This window comes from Gymnogyps californianus, chromosome 19, assembly GCF_018139145.2.
Source record: "Gymnogyps californianus isolate 813 chromosome 19, ASM1813914v2, whole genome shotgun sequence".
Lineage (NCBI taxonomy): Eukaryota > Metazoa > Chordata > Aves > Accipitriformes > Cathartidae > Gymnogyps > Gymnogyps californianus.
This window is the reverse complement of record NC_059489.1, coordinates 8,488,411-8,504,307: the sequence shown is the minus strand read 5'-3', so window position 1 is coordinate 8,504,307 and position 15,897 is coordinate 8,488,411. Positions and strand designations below refer to the sequence as shown.

At 46.4% G+C, this 15,897-nt stretch overlaps 1 protein-coding gene across 1 annotated transcript in view; it reads left to right on the top strand.

The window, feature by feature from the left end:
* UBE2O (ubiquitin conjugating enzyme E2 O) overlaps positions 1-15,897 on the top strand; it is a 67,089-nt gene that overhangs the window by 37,611 nt on the left and 13,581 nt on the right. Inside the window, 9 exon segments of the mRNA XM_050908289.1 lie at positions 2,916-3,026; positions 3,956-4,053; positions 6,064-6,127; positions 7,920-8,063; positions 8,712-8,821; positions 9,671-9,821; positions 10,628-11,130; positions 13,979-14,133; positions 15,642-15,754. Of these exon segments, the coding sequence (XP_050764246.1) occupies positions 2,916-3,026; positions 3,956-4,053; positions 6,064-6,127; positions 7,920-8,063; positions 8,712-8,821; positions 9,671-9,821; positions 10,628-11,130; positions 13,979-14,133; positions 15,642-15,754 (1,449 nt within the window).

Here is a 15,897-nt window from a genome sequence, read left to right as displayed (position 1 = left end):
GGATTGAAGCCTATGCTTGCTGAGCTGCTGTTCTCTCAGATGGGATTTTGCTGGTCTGCCTTAAAGCCTTGTCTCTGGGGAAGGAGAAGAGTCACTTCTCCATCCATTCACTGCTTAAATATTCAGTATCTCCGTTGTGGTGCATGCCATCAGGGTACAGATGCATCAGAAGATGCAGGAAGAAAGTCTAGGGAGTGCACTTAATTCTGGTGTGAGTTGGGCTTGAACCCATCAACTCTTCTAATGAAGATCAGTCACCTCCCTTTTCCAGTTCTGCTGTTGGGGTTGATGGAAATTGATTTTTGTAACAGAACTGTGAAATGTCAGCTCATTTCATTTGGCCCCTCCTTTAATGGGGGCATCTAATGAGCAGGACAGGACAGTTGTATTCAAGCAGGCTGGTGGGGAGCCACGCTCCGACTGTAGACCTGCTGTGGAAGACAAGAGACAAGTTGGCAACTTCTCGCTCCAGGACTGCATTGCTGAGCACTGCTATAATCTCATGGAGTGATTCAGCAGCTCTTCAGCCTGCAAATCTGCCTCCCCTGTCGCAGGCTAATGTTTCATGTGACAGTGAAATAAACTCGTAATAAACAAAGGTTCAGTGGCAGGTGAGGGAGGAGAGCTGTGACTCAACAGCCCTGGAGCTGCTCAGAACATTGATCTCTGCTTTCTTAACCACAGACAGCACTTTGTGCTCGCTCAAGCATTTTGCAACTGGAAGGAGAAGCAAGCTGAACTAAACCTGGGGCTCTTGCCCATGACTAATAGCACCCAACTGTGTTAGATGGGAGGCAGGCTTGTAGGGTGGTCCAGGCACCTTCTCCATGGGGAAGCTGTCACTTAGAGAATGGGCAGAGGGTGTTGGTGTACGTCAGTCGCCCCAGTCCTAGTTTTATTGCTTGTTATTCTTTCACCATCAGTAAAAGGGGGAGTTTAGGCTCAGAGAAGATGATCCACAGAAACCGCAGGTATTGGATTGTATCATGTCTTGGAGCCGCTGTCATGTTGGCTAATGATAAAGCAAAAATTAATGCTGAAGTGCACAGTGTAGGGCAAGGAATTTGTTTCTTGAGGGTTTTTTGGTTCTGACTACTAAGCAATCTAAAACGCAGGGCCTGAACTGCAAAGCGTGGGCAGAGGATGGACTGGGCATACTTAGTTTAGCTTAATCTGGAGGAAAAGCAGGGTAGGTGGCTGTGCTCTAGCCTACAGAAGTTGTGGGTTTGAGCGGGTGCCACTTCTGAGCAGGCCTTGCTCATCCTACGGCTCGAATCGTGCTGGCAGCGGCTGTTGTGAATCCGGTGTAGTTCTGGCAAACCCTTTTCAGGTGAGAGTTACGGTACAGCTCTGCTGGGCTCTTTCCTGGCAGCCTGTGCAGGCTGCAAGCTACATTAGGCTAAGCTGCTGTCTGTCATGATGGAGCTATAGCTGGGAAAGGCTCCCTTTGCTTCCCAGCCTTTCTAGAAAGAAATGGGAGTGACATGTGGAGCAGCGGGAGGGAATGAGCCCCTACTGCTTTGGGCTCTGCCAGCCTGGCTCTCCCAGCCCTCCTGGCCATGCTGGCACAGCTATGCATGGGCAATGCATGGGGTAGGACCCACTCTCCTCATCGCCGCCTCCTTGGGAGCCGGGGGGGCTGTGGAGCACAGGGTTTGTGTGATGTGAGGAAGAGGACTTGCAGCAGGCAGATGGAAAGCAAGCCAGCCAAATGGGCTGAGCAGTCTGTCCAGGAATTATCCTGGACTGCAGGTGTCTGTAGGGTGTCTTTGCTCTAACTACCAATCCCCAAGATGAGAGTGGATGAGTTGAGCACCAGCAAACTCCTGAACTCCCAAAAGGGCTGCCCAGGGCTCTGAGTGAAAGCCTTGAATAAATATTTAATGTGGTCGAAAGAACAGTATGTTTATAATTGGACTGAGCAAACAAATCCACTTCTCACAGGGTATAAGCCCTTCGAGTGTTACGCTCAAGTCCTGTTGGAGCAGAGACCTTGATGTTTGAAATCAGGACAGCTTCAGAAGTTGCTGATCCCAGGGCATTTGTCATGCTGGCCCTCAGTCAGCTTTTATAATGGACTTGTGGTCTTTAATAAATAAGAGTATCGATTGTCCCAGCTGTCAGGAGGCCAGGGCAGCTGCTGCATTTGACAGTGTTTGGGTTAGCAGCCCTTCCTTGCAGGCCTCCACCATATGTGTGAGCAACATGCATATTGTGTGCTCCCTGCCAAACTATCCCCAGAAGGCTCTTGACAGCATGCGTTATTTTCTTGGGGACAAAAAAGATTAAAACTTTGCTAAAAAGTGAGGGAGATAATGACAACCATCTCGTAATTGGACCAACTGTAAATTATCTGGCTTGAAATCTGACTAAAGGTGCCAGATTTTTTTTTTTAGTATGGCAGCAAGTGAAGACCATTTATAATGTCCTGCAAAATCAAGCTTTACATGAGAAGTCACAGATAGCTTTAAAGAATTTCTTTTGTTCTGGGATTGATGATCTACCCTGCCTTTGACTCGGGGCAGTACCTGCAGGATGGTCCTATCGAGTTGCAGAGATCTGCTCAGTTGAATAAACCAAGGAGCCAGGCAGATTTTAAAGCAAGTAAATACTAATCACCTGGCATAGTGTGGTCTTATTTGACCAGATGCAGGAGTTTCTGGGCTGCTGCTTTAGCAGCCATTGCGAATTTTAACTGGGAAGAAAACACTACAGGTCTTTAATAGTGATCTCGCCTTCTGAGTTGTCTTAGGGTCATGTGAAATGCCGCTTCAGAACGAGGGCCTGAAGGGTAAGAAGGGGTTTAGTCCTGAAAGTTTGTCTCTGCAGTTCTGATTTGCACACAGAGCACGTACGTGTGTATGTAGGACCTTCCCTAGGTGATAAACCCTTTTTCTCTTTTTTTGCGTTTTCAGGACAGCCAGTGTGGAACTGTAATTGATGTCAACATAGAGTGTGCTGTGAAGCTGGTAGGAACCAACTGCATCCTCTACCCTGTCAACAGCAAAGACCTGCAACATATCTGGGTGAGAACGCAGCCAAAATACATGTGGGAGCCAGGGCTTGGTGGTTTGGAGGGATGCTGCTGTATTTCAAGTAACATATGCACGGGAAGTATCCATATTGTGCAAGATGCATCTGCAGTTTGGTTTTATTTTAAACTTTCTGCAAGCATCCTCCCTGGATGAAGATGATGCAGCGTCACCTCATATCCCCATCTGTTCTGTGTTTCTGATCACATGGCTGAGACCAAATGGAATTGAAGGACTAGGTTGACATTAAATTGTGTGAGAACTTCTGCATTGAGATGGGCTGGTGTGACAACCTGATTGGGGCAGCCCCATGGCAGCGGCACAGAGCTTTTGAGCTGCAAAATCATTACTGTTTAAACAGACTATAAAAATGCTGAGATGAGTCGAGCATCTTTCTGTTGAACTGGAACAGTCTGAAACATATCTGATTCTCCCTCCTGAGTGGGTGGGTGATTTCCAGACACCAGGTGGGATAGGATTTCATCATTCTTTTCCTCTGAGAAAAAGATAATTTGGGAGTGAAGAGCAGGAGTGTCACAACCCTTCTCAAGAAACAGCCTGTGGAAAGGCAGTGGGATACAAGCTTCTCTGAGATGGAAAATTAGTCTCAGTGATAAAAATTAATTGTTAATATTAACTGAAGGCAAGTGCGAGTATGCCTCTACTTTGCAGAGCACCTCTTGAACAGAACAGGACATGTGACTGAGAGAGCCCGAGCTGTTTAACTGGAGAATCCAGGCTATGTGCTGACTGTCAAGCAAACTCTTTGATGTACCTTGATTCCAGTTTACAGCGAGATCTGCAGTTGCTGTCATAATTTCCTTTGAGATTGCTATCTAGTCTGTATGGTGCGAGGACTTACTTGATGGCTCAAAGTACAAGGGTTGATATTTATAAGGTTTTGTTTCCTGTTTTCTTCATAGCCTTTCATGTATGGTGACTACATAGCCTATGACTGCTGGCTGGGCAAGGTCTATGATTTGAAGAACCAGGTCATCCTCAAGCTTTCCAATGGAGCCAGGTACTTCTTTCTGTTGAACACTGTACCCCTTGGCTTTCACAATCCTGATCTTTTTTATGAGAACTAGAAACAGGCTGGGCTTCATTCACATACTGATAAGTTATCTGCTTGTGTTATCTTCAGATGTAGAGTAAGAATACATCTGAAAACATTGAGATTCATTGGTCATGCTCTGGAAAAGCTGTTGTCTGAAAGGTGACAATTTTTTTCAATCCCAGCAGATCAGTGCTCCAGAACTAGAGCATGTTGGTCTTTAAACTGTACTTCTCTGGAAAAGTAGCTGTTTAAGATGGATCCCTATTCCAGACCTTTTCTCAGTAGGAGAGCATAACTTCACTGAGATGCAAGGAGGATTCTTACCTTTAAAAAAGGTCTCTGAAAGTGTAGAAACTTGCAAGCTAGTCTTTTTTATCAAAGATGAAAAAGCTGCCCAAAATTGAACAGCTTTGCTTTTTCACTGTTATTTGCAACTGTATTAGGAATGTTTTTTCAATGAAGACGTAATCCAAAGTCATATCTCTAGAGAGAGATTTAACCAGAGATATTGAAAGGAATATCTGGTTAACTTATTTCTGCAAAGCCAGCAAAAGGATCTGAATTCTGTTCCTTATGCATGTCGGACAGTTACTTGAGCCTAAACCCCTGTGAAGTCACTGCATTCACTCTGTTACTGAGGCCTGTCTTGTCCAACGAACTTTTTTTATTGATGCAAGGGAAGGAAGGAACCAGTGGAGGGCCAAGAGGCTTATGGGCCTGGCAGCTGGGGAATAACCCATCTGTCTTGTAAATTGAGTGTTGACATTGATGATTAAAAAAAAAAAAAACAAACCACAATCCTGCAGCCAGCTCTGAGAGAAGCGAGTAATGCGAGAGCTATAACAGATGATTTGTGGATGCATCTGTGTTTTTGATTGTTTTAGTGTTCAGTTAACCTAGGCTGGAAGGCTCTTACGCATATGTTAAACTGGGAGTGACAAATAGCTTTGCTTCTCTATCTGTATCGCCTGCAGTTACTGGTGCAATTTAAAACCTTGCTTGGTATCTGTTACCAGTTCACGCATAGCTATGTGTCCTGGTTTCAGTTGGAGTAGAGTTAATTTTCTTCCGAATAGCTGGTATAGTGTTTTATTTTGGATTTAGTGGAGAATAATGTCGATAACACACCGATGTTTCAGTTGTTGCTAAGTAGTGTTTATACTAAGTCAAGGATTTTTCAGCTTCTCATGCCCAGCCAGCAAGAAGGCTGGAGGGGCACAAGAAGTTGGGAGGGGACACAGCCAGGACAGCTGACCCAAACTGGCCAAAGGGATATTCCATACTATATGACATCATGCCCAGTATATAAACTGGGGGGAGTTGGCCGGGAGGGGCGGATCGCCGCTCGATAACTAACTGGGCATTGGTCGGCGAGTGGTGAGCAATTGTGTTGTGCATCACCTGTTTTGTACATTCTAATTCTTATTATTTTCTTCCTTTCTGTCCTATTAAACTGTCTTTATCTCAACCCATGAGTTTTACTTTTTTGCCAATTCTCTCCACCATCCCATCGGATAGGGGGGAGTGAGTGGCTGCATGGTGCTTAGTTGCTGGCTGGGGTTAAACCATGACACTACATAACTGTTTTCAAAATCTCTTCCTAACGAATCATTTGAAATCCCACCAGAACTCACTCTGGAAATGAAGCTATTACTGAAGCAAGTATACCCAAATTGCCTTTAGGTTCCAGCATCGGTATGAATAACAAATGGGACCTTTGCAGCAGACAAATCTCGTCCAGCACCCTGCATATTACTCAATTATTCTTTTTACATGCTGAATGGAACCTTTAGATACCAGGCAGTGCTTTTATAGCTTGTCTGTAACCAGTTTTGCTCTGGACCATAAAGGCTCAGTCATATACTGCTGAGCATATGGACAGACCCGCTCAGGCAGTGTCAGTTAATTTGGTGCTGTTTGCTTTTGAGGTGTATGGCTCTGGAAATGCGACCGTGTCTCTTGTCTGTTTTCCAGGTGTTCTATGAGCACAGAAGATGGAGCCAAGCTGTATGACGTTTGTCCTCACGTCAGTGACTCGGTGAGCTTCTGGTTCTCCTGAGAGTCTTTTTGATCAACTTCATCTTGTAAGCTTTTTGTGCAGGAGGGAGGGAGAAGGCAAAACTATGGACACTTATTAATCCTAAAAATTAAATGATGCATCACAGATGAAAAACACTTCACTAGGTCTTCACTTGAAGTAAGTGCAACAGGATGTAGCTTAAAGGTAATCTAATGAGGAGGGTTTGAGGAGGTATTACAATTAGTGTATCCAACTGTTTTCTTTGCAAACAACTTGCATAACATGCAGTCAGATGGCCGATGTCAAGGCAGTTCACTGCTCATTATATCTGTACATGCTTGAAAAGGCTCTTACTCTATTTAATGCTTTCAAAATTGTTCCTCTTCTGGAAAAGGGCATATTGTTTGAAAGGTGTTCTGCTAGAAGCATGTTTCCAGATCACGTAAAGTACTGTCTCTCTTGTTGCTGTAGTCCATTGCATTTGAATGGAGTCCATCTCTGAATGGAGACCTGCCACCATACCGGCATTTTCCAGATCACGTGGGGCGAAGGTTTTGCTAGCTTTTGGGTAAAACATAGTTCCGTGTGTGATGATGGGATCTAACCTCTCACCTTCAAAGGCTGATGACAGCTTGCTTGTTCTTCCAAACAGCATCAGTAAGGCCTCGCTGCCCTCCTGGCAGCAGTATTGGGAGTTGACTGAGAATGCTGTGTAATTCTTAGGAACTAGTGATGCAGTCAGCCCTTATCCTTCCCAGCCTTCAAAGCAAAGGTCCCTTTCATCTAAAACTGCACTTCTGTTAAAATTTGATGCCTGTTTCTTCAAGAGTAAATGGAATATCAGTTTAATAGGATGTGCTGCTGTGGTTTTCTTGTTCTGTACAGAAAAGGAGTGGTCTGTTGCTGGATACTCTCCAGTATCTTAGTCTCTGCTACTTTAGGTTGTGCAGTATGTTTTCCGCTTGCTAAATGGATGTTGTGGCAGCATCCAGCTTCTGGTTACCCAGTCTTGAGATATCTTGTTTTGAGTCAGGCTGCCTTTAAAGTGTACATAGTCCACTGGAGACTTGCGGTTTGGTCTGAAACATGAGTTATCTCCAGTGTTACTCTTGATCCCGTACTCAGAATTGCTGTGTGTTAGATACTTACCTGACTTAGATCTTGTCGCACTGCTCTTATCCTTTCTGACAAATTACAAGACTTGATAAGGTTTTGTGCTCAGTATTTTATCTACCCGAAACTGCTCTGTCCACCCCCACATTCTGAATCTTTAGCTCATCAAGTCACGCTTTATATCAGTGGGAAAGAGCTCTAGGAGAGCAACCGTGTTTACCGTCCTGTTTTGTTTTCAAAGAATCATCATATTAACTAATCTACCTAAGACAGGAATAATACTTACAAACTTAATTTGATGAGCAGAGGAGTGAAGGCAGGCATCCTCTGGCTCTGAAAGCTGTAGGTGCTTGAATTAGAGCATGGAAAAAAGATGGGTGTCCTTGCCCAGGACTCAGCCCACCTTGGCTACCTTGTTACTGAGATCGTTTGTGTGGAAAGATGCATCTTTTGTCTCTTGCAAGTACCTTTGCTTCTCCCCCACTGAGTCAGTCCTGTTCGGATGTGTGACAGAGCGGGTTGCTATAGGAACTGCTGGGCTGACTTCAGGAGAGGAATGAGCTTTAGAAGATGGGCAACTTGCAGACTTTACCTTTATGGTTAATCTTACTGATCACAAATGAGAGAAGAGAAATGCTGGAATCTTAAATCTTAGGAGTCCTTTATGCTGTTTTTTCCCCCTCCCTTTCCCCCACAGGGTCTCTTCTTTGATGATTCATACGGCTTTTATCCTGGGCAAGTCCTCATTGGGCCTTCTAAAGTCTTCTCCAGTGTGCAGTGGCTCTCGGGTGTGAAGCCTGTTCTGAGCACAAAGAGCAAGTTCAGAGTGGTGGTGGAAGAGGTAAGGACTGGCAAGCTGACACACGGCCACCTTCTGCACAGAACTGTCCCTGGCTGGTGTTTTGGAGCAGAGTCAGCTTGCCATGGTAACCTTCTAAGAGCAAATGCGCTGTGGCTGTGGTGTTCTGAGGTGACAAATTTCTCATTGTGGACTGACAGGACTTTTGAGCGTGGTTTGGCTTTTCCTCCCAAGGGTCCCTGCCGGCACCCTGTAAGGTGATAGCGTGCCAATACACTTAGAGGCCAGTACCATTGATCATTAGGGTAGTAGAAGCACGTCTTCTATTGAAACTTAATGTTGCATGCTATCCAAAAAGGGAGAAATGTTGCTGACTCTTTGCTGAAAGAGGGAGCAGCTCCAAGTCCATTAGCATGTCTCTTTGTGACATTGGACCGCTGATTTGTATGTACTATAGCTTCCTTCCCAAGCCAGATGTCATCCTTCTTGAAGTTAAAAACTGTAGAAGCTCTCGGTGTTGCCAAGAGCCATGCTGTGGGAGCACTGTAGTGGTCCTGGATGTGGTGAAACTGCACTTGGCCATCTTAAATGATAAAAGCAGGTTTGCCACTTTCCTGTGCATAAACACTAGACACTGGTCTAGGAAAGCCTCTGAAAAATTAAATTGCCTTCTCTCTCTTTACATTGTAGGTACAGGTGGTAGAACTAAAGGTTACTTGGATCACTAAAAGCTTCTGTCCTGGAGGTACTGACAGTGTGAGCCCTCCTCCCTCGGTGATCAGCCAGGAGAACCTGTCCAGGTGAGAGAAACTGAAAACCCCTTTTTCACTCCCAGCACCCAGGGCCTGCACAGACTATGGGCGACATGCCTACCAACTGATTAGACACAATGCTGCTGTTTCCAGTGGGTTCTTCTTCTTGTTGTATGCCTGTATATTCCAGAGCTTCAAAAATGTGAGAGAATAGCTTCCAAATTAGTTTAGCAGACACTTGAGTTACCAACACAGGAGCTAGCATCCCACCAATCCTCTCCAAGTACTCTCCAGCTGACAAGTGCATAGAGGAAAGTGGTGTCTGGCAACAGCTCACTTCTTCCCTTGTCCTTCGGCTTGTGTCTGGAGCAGGCTGCGTGTTTTAACTGTGTGCGTGCAGGAGGCAGCTGAGGTGTCCTGCTCTGGACCCAGGCGGTGCTGAGGGAGCATCTGGTGCCCTCTGCAGGCTGCAGCTGCAAAAATGGGCTGGACAAAACTCGGAAAGAAAAGTCAGATGAGTGATAGCACAATGCAGTGTAGTTCCTGCCTGGAGCTCACAAGGAAGCTGGAGGAGAGGAGCCTCTCGGATGACAGCAAAATAAATCAATGCCAGCTTCAAATGTCTCTTGGCAGCTGTCTCTGGGAGGGGGAGCTAGAGGGAGAGGAGTGACTGTGTCCCACCCAAACCCTTTGTATCCCCACCCAGTCCCTGGTGGGATTCCCACTCTTCCTTTAGAATTGTGCGCCTGGAAAAGATTTGGTTTGGTGTTAGCTTCTGCCACCCCAGAAGAAGTGCCGTTGGCATGAGGTCACGCCAGCCTTGTGAAGGCCCTGGTCACTGCTAGGTTCTGTTACTGGTTTTGCACTTCGCTCATGGCTGTCATCCTGTTCTACCAGAGTAAAGCGTCTGGGGTGCTTTGACCATGCCCAAAGGCAGCTCGGGGAAAGGTGCCTCTATGTGTTCCCGGACAAAGTGGAACCTGCAAAAATCACCTGTGAATGCCCTGAGAGGAACTGTGTCCTGGGTGAAGGATCAGTTGCCAAAAAGGTGAGTTGAGGGGTCGAGGGAGGCATTGACTTCTCTAAGCATTTCTGGTCGCTGTGGCTTTTAAAGCAGAAATCTTCCTGGTAGTCATGTGGTTTGAAATGTGACTCCTGAAGTGGTTGTAAAGAGTAATGGCTTGTCGTTGCCAGCAGCGAAGTCACCTTGTACAGCAGTCTGACTGCACTGGGTGAAGCATGCAGCTAATGCCACGAGAAAACATGGACAGGACCTTGAACATAGAGGTGTCACCTTGCAGGGGTCAAGCTGTGTCAGAGCTGGTGTGCTCTGACAGCTGGGACTTAGACACATGTTGTTTTCATTAGCATGACCTCAGGTTTCGTGTGGAGCTGAACTGTGCAGTTAAATCCTTGCTACAGTGAGACAAGAAAGAAGTCTTTGCTTCCTAGGCCAAATGAGTCATGCTATGATTTCTACATGCTGGCTGTAGAGGAGCAGTGTTCCTAGAATAACAGGATATCATCAGTGTGGATGGTGACCTCCCTGCATAGCTGTGTCTGTTACATAGATTAGTTTGTGCAGCCTCTTGTGACCTTCCATAACAAAAAGTTCAGAACATCCTTAAAATAGCCTTAAGGAGCAAAGCTTGCTTTTCTTGGATTAGTCCAGTGCTGCTCCTGAGTAGAACAGTGGTGAGATGCTGGTTTGCAGAATACTCTGGTGCAGGTGAAATGTGCAGAGGCCCGTGGGGTGCCCGTGGCCTCTGTGTACAAAGCTAACCATTCCCCAGGTTGGCTGGCAGCTTGCTGAGTGTACAGGCATATTGTCTGACCCAGGTCTGCTTTCTGTAGGTGAGGCGGCTGCTGAAGAAGCAGATAGTGAAGATCATGTCGTGCTCCCCGGAGTCTCAGGGTACCAGTGAAACCACTGACAAAGAGTCTGCTGCAGCTGCTGACCAAAAATCAGAAGAGCTTAAGCCTGGGTCAAAGTGTGAGCTGGATGACTCTTCCAACAGTGCACTGAGTCCTGGGGAGAGAAAGGAGGAGCAGCCTGAAGAAACAGGGAAGGAGAAGGGGGGAGCAGCAGCGCGACAGCAGCAGCCTCCCTTTCTGCTGAAAGACGAAGGATCGTCCGACTACCGGCTTCAGTCCATGGAGCAAGATGCTGATGATGAGGCAGCTGATGACACTGATGACACTAGCTCTGTCACCTCTTCTGCTAGCTCCACTGCCTCGTCCCAGAGTGGCAGTGGCACTGGCCGCAAGAAGAGCATCCCTCTTTCCATCAAAAACTTGAAGCGGAAGCACAAGAAGAAGAAGACCAAGATTTCACGAGAGTTTAAGCCAGGAGACAGGTGAGTTGGGTTTCCAAACCCAGGTGTACTTGCCAAAATCTCCTTTGTCAAAGTTCTCAGATGTAAACCACCTCTCTAGCTTGAGTGGAGGATGATGGTATGCCTCATGTTAGGACACCGCTTGGTAGTAACCAACAGCAATTATCTTGTGATGACTGTGTAGTGGCCTGTGTGAAATCAGCTTGGTCTCAGTCCAGCTTCTGATGAGACTGGGGCCACGTGACGTGACACTGATGCCGTTCTATTTCAGCTATGCCTCAGGGCATTGACAGAGTATCTGTGCTGCGCTAGACTCTGTACGCAGAGAAGAGGCAGGTGAATAAAGATCATACAGCTTAAATATGACACTAATTGGTTACCTCATTGGCAGCTTCTGCAGAGAGGCTGAGGATAGACCATGCTAGCAGGAATGGACAGCTTATCCTCAGAGAGCTGTCTCCAGATCAGCACAGAGGTCTGTGCTGGCAGGGATTCGCGCTGCAGTGGTCTCTGTTATCCTTATCCTGCTCTGGAGAGAGATCTGCAACTTTTGCCAGCAGCATACTTTTTATTGGTTTTTTAATGAACACAGTGCACTCCTTGAGAGCCTTAGAGGAATTGATTTCAGTAGCTTGGGGGAGAGAGCATTGCGTGTATCTGCCCATTTCTAGATAAAACTGGATCTCAGCAGCTTTTACCTTTTACCTAACTTGAGAATGTTTAAACTGTTTTCAGGGGATGCAAGGACATCTGACAGCTGGCTAGCCTGTCTTGCTGGCTTCCCTGGGCTACTTAATTTCTTATGCAGGATCTGTGTACAACTAACTAGTGCAGATAGTATGTGAGAATCCTCCCACAAAGGTGACATTATCAGGATTCAAGGGATCCAGTAGTTTCAGAATGCCATGAACTTCATTCACGTTTTGTTTGGGTATTTTAGCTTTGCGTGTATGCAAGGATAGTTGTTGCTTTAGTCCTTGTGGGTTTTGGAGAAATGGGATTTGAAGGTCACAAACATGAGCAGAGCAGTATTTGAGTGAAAGGAAAAAAGTGGGAGTGCATGATAGAGTGCCTGGGAACTGATTCTGAGTTCGCTTTTCACTTCTTGCCCTCCTGCTGAGTGCCTCTACTTCACTAAAGGCTTTGCTAAGGAGAGCTTAGCTAGTAAACCTGGTAGCTTTCTGCACCATACAGGCAGTGGGGAGAAATCCCTGTGACAACACCGAGAGATTCCTGTGCTGGATCTGGGCAGCTCCGTACAAGGAAATGCAGGGATCAGATGTTGGAACACTTTGCAGAGATGCCCATGTCACAGAGAATAAGAAATACAGGTTTTTAAGCACAGAATGTGAAACCCTAGCTGATACTTTAAAGGGCGTATGTGGCAGCTGGTCACAGCTCAGTATGAGGGGTCTTCACTGTTTGAATATTCAGATGAAGCTGGTGAGACCATCAGGAGGTGTGCTGCCAAGCACTGCTGAGAAATGCAAAGTGGATGGGCTTGCGGCAGTTAGTCACCAGATCTGATGTGTCAGTTCATGGGCATCTCTGACTGCAGGGGGCCAGCTCAGCATGTGGCTTTACCATCATTTAGTGACCTGCTGCAGCTCTCTGGGCAGCACATAGACCTCTGGTTATTTTTTAGTGAGGATATACAGGGATTTTTATTAATGTCAAGTCGTGATTTTTTGTTTGTGAAGCTGCGTAAACTGTGCTGCAGACAGGACTGTATCATTTCTTTGGGTGGCCTGCCTTTCCACTCTCCCGTCCTCAGCTACACATGCCCCCACTTCCACCAAGGAACCATCTGTTGGCATGTCACCCACCACACTTGAGCTGTTACAGACTTCCTTCTCTGATAATTTCTGCTGTTGAGTGCTGGCCCTACTAGAAACTTCGTATTATTTCTACTTAACAATATTTCTGACATTCATAAAAACAGTGCTGGAGGAAAACAGTTGTATTTGCCTATTGTATCTTCTTTATGGTTTGACTCGAAACCAACATAAATGCAGCACTTGTGTTATGTCTGGAAGGCCTGGCCAGCAAAGTACAAAATTTAAAATCGGCATGGGATTCAATTTGTTCTGTGCTGTAGGAGACATGAAAATGGTGGAGGGCTCATTAGAAGAGCCTGTCCAGCTAGACTGCAGCTCCATTCCTCCTGCCCCCAAGCGACTTGCCTCTTCAAGCAACTATGTCAAGCTCCACAGCGGAGTACCAGCATGTGGTCCATTGTTGCATGTTTGGGTTTCATTTCTGAGCTGCAGACACACACATATATGTGTTTGAACAGCTGGGAAGGAGACTTGTCTCTTTTAAACAAAATCCTTTTGCTTTACCCACATTCAATATGTTGCCTCTTTGGGGGTTTTTTTGTTCTTTCTGGAAGGGCTAAGATGGATGCTGCTTTATCTTTCCTTTCCAGTCCCATGCTCCTAGCTTCAAAGACTCCTCAGAGCTGCCAGGCTAGAAGGTGCTTCAGTGGAGAAGATCTTAAGTTTCGTAGTATTTGAAGCTCCTGTTGTGCTTCTGCCAGGGGTAGAAAGTGGGTGCTGGTAGATGTTAATTTGCTCCATTAGGAATAAAAGTAAGCTCAGCATCAGCTCCCTGGAAAGTAAGTCCTCCTGCAATATAGACTTGCAGCAGTGTAACATCTGCAGTGATTGAGAACCCGTCAAAACAAAGCCTGCTGTTTAGCTGCTTCCCGTGGGACTGGATGGGGTTTCCTGACTTGCTTCCCAGCCTGCTGATATGTGTACCTTTGTGTTGCTGAGATCCATCTTGATTCCTGATGTTGGCAGCATCACGTTCTGGTTGTGCTCATGCACGTTCCTTCTGGTAATGTGTTGCCTTTCTGTGTTCCCAGGGTTGCTGTAGAAGTGGTGACCACGATGACTTCAGCTGACGTGATGTGGCAGGATGGCACTGTGGAGACAAACATTCGCTCCAATGAGCTGATTCCAGTCCATCATCTGGACAACAACGAGTTCTGCCCTGGGGATTTTGTGGTGGACAAAAGAGGTATTGGGTGTCAAAACAATGCACTCAGGGAACAAACATGCTCTTAATTGCAAAGTATTCTTCAATCTGGATCTCCTAATGTACATTGTAGCCCTTTTTACGGTAGCTGTTAGTAGTACTCACTGGAGGTAGGCACAAGAGCCTAACAAGAGACAGACAGTGATTTAGCTGACTTAACATGAACATCAGCAGAGAGCCATTATTTAACTACCAAAGTTGAACTATGACAACAGGCAAGATGTGGAAGGAAAAAATGCCAGGGAGCAAAGCTAGGACTCTCAGTATTTCTGTAGAGTAGAGGTGGCCCACCTTCTCCTTGGAAGTGCAAATGGCTGTGAGCTCTCTCGCAGAATGAGGGGAGAAATGAACAGCTTGCCTCAGGCTGCTTTCTCTGTATAGCTTGTCTATCATGACCCTCCATTGTTTTCTTGAAGGGTTTTGGGATCCAGAGGCATCTTCTTGCATCCCTTTTCTTCACCAAACCAATTGGTGACGCTAGTGAGGGTCATGGTACAAGTTTAAGGAGACTTACAGCTTTTGGATATGAAATATTGATGGCACACCGTCTGGCTCTCAGCTCCTCTTCTTTTTTAGCAGGGGTAGACCCTCAACAGTGGGGAGCACAAGGTATTGTCAGGTTGGGAAGAGGGAAAGCTGGCTTAGCAAAAAAAGATGCTGTTTTGCGTGGCCGTTTCTGATGAGCAATGGTCTGACTGGTCTTGTGGGTTAGACGTAGTTTGTGGGAACTGAAGTTATCCATCAGCTCCAGCTCTACCATTCTAGTTTGGCCTCTGGGAATCTGTATTCCTCTGTCTGTCAAACATATTCTCCAAGCAGTCTGGGATACCCGCAGTTGCTTGCGTCCCCCTGCTAAGGATGCCAGGAGGTGGATCCTTGTCAGCCAGATAAATCTGAAAGATGTCTGGATATCAGTGTGCTGGATAACAGCCCCGGCCTAGAGAGGTGGTCCAGGCCCAGCTTCGATGCTGTTGGATCCCTGATGCATGCATATGCGCATGTATACCTGCCTGCACCCTGCCTGTCTTCCACCTTTGTCCAGTCCATTTTTCCAGAGGAGCAAAACTGTTGTGGGTGGCACATTTCTAGATGAAGAGCTTGGCAGCCGGGGCTGTTCTCAGGGAGCTCTTGGCCAGCCTGTCCAGAAACTCTGACAGTCTTGGTGCGGAGCTAATTTGGAGAGCAGAGCACTATCGTGACAGCGTGTTTTATCTATCTTGGTGACAGAGCTCAAAAGTGATCCCAAAGTGAATGTGTTCACCCAGTCCAATGCAACATAATCTTTATTGTCACTCCATGTCCCATTAAAATGCAACTCGTTAGCTGAGAACAGTTTTGACTGTGTAGGAAGAACTGTTTTTCCTCATGCCATTCACAAATGGAAGGTTTCAGCTGTGAGAGCTTGGGAGCTGACAGCCTCAGTTGCTGTGCAAAGTCTGTGCTCTTCCACTTAACTTGTCTATTTTCTTCCCTACCATTGCGACCAAAAGCTCAGAGCTCCCAGGACCCCGGGTTATATGGAGTCGTGCAGTCTGGTGACCATATTGGCCGTACCTGTGTGGTGAAGTGGTTCAAGTTGAAATCCAGCGGAGACGATGTGGAGGTAAGTGCAGGAGCCAGTGCCTGTTGGAACCAGCTAAGAGAAAGCAGCCACAAAACAGCACAAGCTTCACAGATAAACACAGATAAGCCTGGGAGTCAGCTCTGCAGTGGAGTCTGTCCTTGAGGGTGGGAACAGTAACGGGC